This window comes from Otolemur garnettii, unplaced genomic scaffold (genome assembly GCF_000181295.1).
Source record: "Otolemur garnettii isolate 467f Iridium unplaced genomic scaffold, OtoGar3 scaffold00153, whole genome shotgun sequence".
NCBI classification, from domain to species: domain Eukaryota; kingdom Metazoa; phylum Chordata; class Mammalia; order Primates; family Galagidae; genus Otolemur; species Otolemur garnettii.
In genome coordinates this window covers 642,802-646,650 of record NW_003852548.1, presented here as the reverse complement: position 1 = coordinate 646,650, position 3,849 = coordinate 642,802, and the positions used below count along the sequence as shown (strand labels likewise).

The following is a 3,849-nucleotide window of genomic DNA, read 5'->3' as shown; positions in this document are numbered from 1 at the left end:
AGAAGTGCATTAATGTACATAGTTACCATTCAATAAAAAAAAAAAAAAGATTTTAACTTTTGCTGAGTGCAGTGACTCACACCTGTAATCCCAGTACTTGGGGAGGCCAAGGCAGGTGGGCAGATTGCTTGAGTTCAGGCATTAGAAACCAGCCTGAGCAAGAGACAGACCTCCCTCTCTAAAAATAGCCAGGTGCTGTGGCTCGTACCTGTAGTTCCAGCTACTTGGGAGGCTTAGTTAGGCAAGAGGACTGCTAGAGCCTAAGAGTTTGACATTCCTGTGAGCATAACGCCCCACAGTCAACCCCAGGGCAACTGAGTAAGACTCTGTCTCAAAAAAAAAAAAAATAAAGATTTTAACTTTTATTATAGACACATCCAGAAGCACTAGCTTAACACATCTAGTAACATATATTACATCTCTACTACTACAGTACCTAGTAGTGTTCTCAAAAAATGTTCTCTGCAAGCTTAAAATGGTGTCTACAATTAAAGTTTACTACACACTCAAAGAAAAGCTTAGATAATATCCACTGTTCTATTTTTCAATGTATTTAGCTAAAGAGCAGAAGAAAAAAAAATCACAGAACACACTTATCTAAAAGGATTAACATACAAGATCCTAACTTATCTAAATATTTTAATAAAAAGTTAACTATAGAACAATTTAGTGTGAAACAATGAGTCAGAGGCAACCAAGACTACCATTTGTACAAAATAAAAGCACTTTAGTTTATGGCTCGGCGCCTGTAGCTCAGCAGCTAGGGTGCCAGCCACATACACCAGGGTTGGTGGGTTTGAATCCCGCCTGGGCCTGCCAAACAACAATCACAACTACTACAAAAAAATAGCTGGGCATTGTGGTGGGTGCCTGTAGTCCCAGCTACTTGGGAGGCTGAGGCAAGAGAATCTCTTAAACACAAGAGTTTGAGGTTGCTGTGAGCAGTGACAGCACAGCATTCTACTGAGGGTGACATAGTGAGACTGTCTCAAAAAAAAAAAAGCCCTTTAGTTTAAAAGGCTAAACTATGTTATGACTTCAAAACAAAAACGTAAATAAAAATAAAATACACAGCTTTCCTTTTTTTCCCTTCCTTCTTTTTATTTGACTTAAACAGACTGAGAAAACACAACCTTATGGCAAACAGTTTAAACTTAAAGAACACTGTTAGAAAGTGAAGGCTGAGGAAAATGATCTTGTAAAAACTATCAAATAATTTTTTTTGAGGGTGTCTCACTTTCTTGCCCAGGTAGAGTGCCCTGGAATCATAGCTCACAGAAACCTCAAACTCTTGGGCTCAAGTGATCTTCTTGCCTTAGTCTCCCAAGTAGCTGGGGACTACAGGCACCGGCCAGAATGGTGGGCTATTTTTAGAGACTGGGTCTGTTCTTGCTCAGGCTGGTCTGGAACTCCTGAGCTCAGGTGATTCACCTGCATTGGCCTCCCAGAGTGCTAGGATTAAGGGGTTAGCCACAGAGCCCAGCTCCATCAGATAATTTTAAATGATAGGTGCAATCTTCTTGTACAACAAAAAGCACAGTACTTTCTTTTCCTACATTACAAAATGTTGCCATCAAGTAACTATAAGAGAGGATAAATATACTGTGTGATCCAAAAAGTATCTGATAACTAGGGGCAAAAAGGCAGGGCTGAGAACTCTGTAAAATACAACTTTTTTAACATTGACACTTGGAAACCAGAGTTTATACGAGTAATTTCAGCTGGGGATTGGAAATCATGGAGAAAGGCCTAAGGAATCAAAATGTTAACAAATTTACTATAAAAGTATTCTTGGGCAAAGACATGTTATGTTAAGCAAGGAGTTAACTGCTGTTCATAACACCCATTTAAACATTCTCTTACTTGGTTTGGAAGAGAAAAATAATTGATAAATCTATCAAAACATTTTAGTAAGCACAAATGGGGAACTAGGTAGAAAGAGGAACCATTATGAAATGTATGACTAAGTGTGTTGTGTGCAAGACTAGTGGAAGTTTTCAAAGTTTTTTTGGTTTCTGGCTACATGAAAAAGTAAAAATGAGGGCGTTTTCATTCCAGTAAAACACTGCCTGGTATTTATGCCAGTTATTTTCACCTTACAGTCTTAACACACATTCCAAGACTGATTCGATTTTCATTATTCTCTTCCGGTAACTGGAAGAGAAGGGAAAAGTAAAGCTTTACATTAAATAGCCCGCTTAGTAATTGAGAAAATTCAGCAGCGGAACTTATCATAAGGCACCAAAGAAGAGATTTACCGGGGAGAGCAGACAAAAGAGAAAACAGCCACTGAATATAAGCCACAGAGGAGATGAGAATCGGTCTCATGTGTAACTTGACGACTGGACAAAATCTCGCTCAACACTGCTGGTGGAAACTAGGTGCCTGAGAATCAGGCCGTTCTCGGCTCCTCTGCTCCCTGGAGTCCACCCTCGGACAGGAAGTCGGCGCAAGTTTGAGTGCGTTGCCAAGGGAAGGCTCCCGGGGTTCCATCTACCACACAACAAACTCCGAGGCACCTTCCAGTGCTTCACAGCCCTACGGGAAGCTCGCTCTAGCGTTTACTTCACGGCCTCCCAAAGTCGTGCACCCCGACCTCAACTACCCTCGTTCTAGAGAGAGACACAGAGAGAGAAAGAGAGAGAGAGCCTGCGAGATAAAGTGGCAGCTGTTGGGGCGGCCCCTTAACGCTCCAGGGTCTTAAAGGACCCTTAAAGGAGCGGCGCGGGTGAGGACTGAGACCAGCGGCTCTAAGACGTTCATTACCTTCTCGCGCTGGTCCCAGCTGTACTGTTTGGGCTGCTCCTCGTTGTTCTCTGCCCGCGAGTCCTTCTGAGCCTTCCGCTTCTTGGAGAAGAAGCAGCCCATGGTCCCGGCCCGTGGGTCTTACTGACCGGCCCACTAGCTCAGGCACCTCCTGGAGTGTGGGTGAACCCTGGGCACCCCGTCCCCGCAGATCTCTCGGCACCGCCCGGTGGAACCACCCGGCCGCCCGCAGCCTGAGTTAGCCCGCCAGGCCCAGCACCCCTTCTCCTTTCCCTTCAGTCGCCCTGACAACCCACCCTAGCCAATGACCGCTCAGCGCCTGTTGAGTCAATCAAAGCCTCATCAGCAGTCAAGTGGCGGCTTATGAGGAGAGGCCAACGTAGTCACACACCAATCCACGCCCGGTTCCTGCGTCAGCCCTTAGCCGCCGAGCAGGCCGGCTCTAGCCAATACAAGGCTGGCTCCGCCCCTAGCCCTGCCCCGTACCGCCTCCCACCCCGCCCCCCCCAGGACTCGGAAGGGCTCCTTTGGAGGGGCGCCAGGCTTCATCGGGTCTTTTAGCCTCTGTTCTGCTTCCACATTCTAAGCTCGGGGTAGCGGGGAGACCTAGTGGAACTTCAGACTTATTTTATGATGCAGGTCTAGAGGGAACAAGAATTACTGCTGACACAGGAAGGCCCTAAAATTCATATTCCTAATTCTTCTTCTTCCCTCCTAACCCCTCCGACCACCCCCACATCTCCTGGCTTGTCACCCAGTCAGGAATCTTCCTCCACAACCTGCCGGACCCTCTTCTGAGTTTTCTTAAGACTTCCACATATCTAGGCCCTGCGCGGTGGCTCACGCTTGTAATCCTAGCACTCTGGGAGGCCAAGGCAGGTAGATTGCCTGAGCTTACAGGTTGGAGACCCGCCTGAGCAAGAGCGAGACCCCGGCTCTAAAAATAGCTGAGCTTATAGCGGGTACCTTTAGTCCCAGCTACTTGGGAGGCTGAAGCAAGAGAATCGCTTGAGCCCAAGAGTTTGAGGTTGCTGTGAGCTATGACGCTACAGCACTCTACCCAGGGCAACAAAGTGAGACTGT

General features: G+C 46.3%; 1 protein-coding gene across 1 annotated transcript in view; it reads right to left on the bottom strand.

Moving 5' to 3' along the window:
- The window catches only part of RP2 (RP2, ARL3 GTPase activating protein), a 49,494-nt gene extending 46,414 nt beyond the window's left edge, over positions 1-3,080 (bottom strand). Inside the window, exon 1 of the mRNA XM_003799631.3 lies at positions 2,767-3,080. Within this exon, the coding sequence (XP_003799679.1) occupies positions 2,767-2,868 (102 nt within the window). The 5' untranslated portion in view covers positions 2,869-3,080. The remainder of the gene's footprint in view (positions 1-2,766) is intronic.
- Between the last annotated feature and the right edge of the window lie 769 nt (positions 3,081-3,849).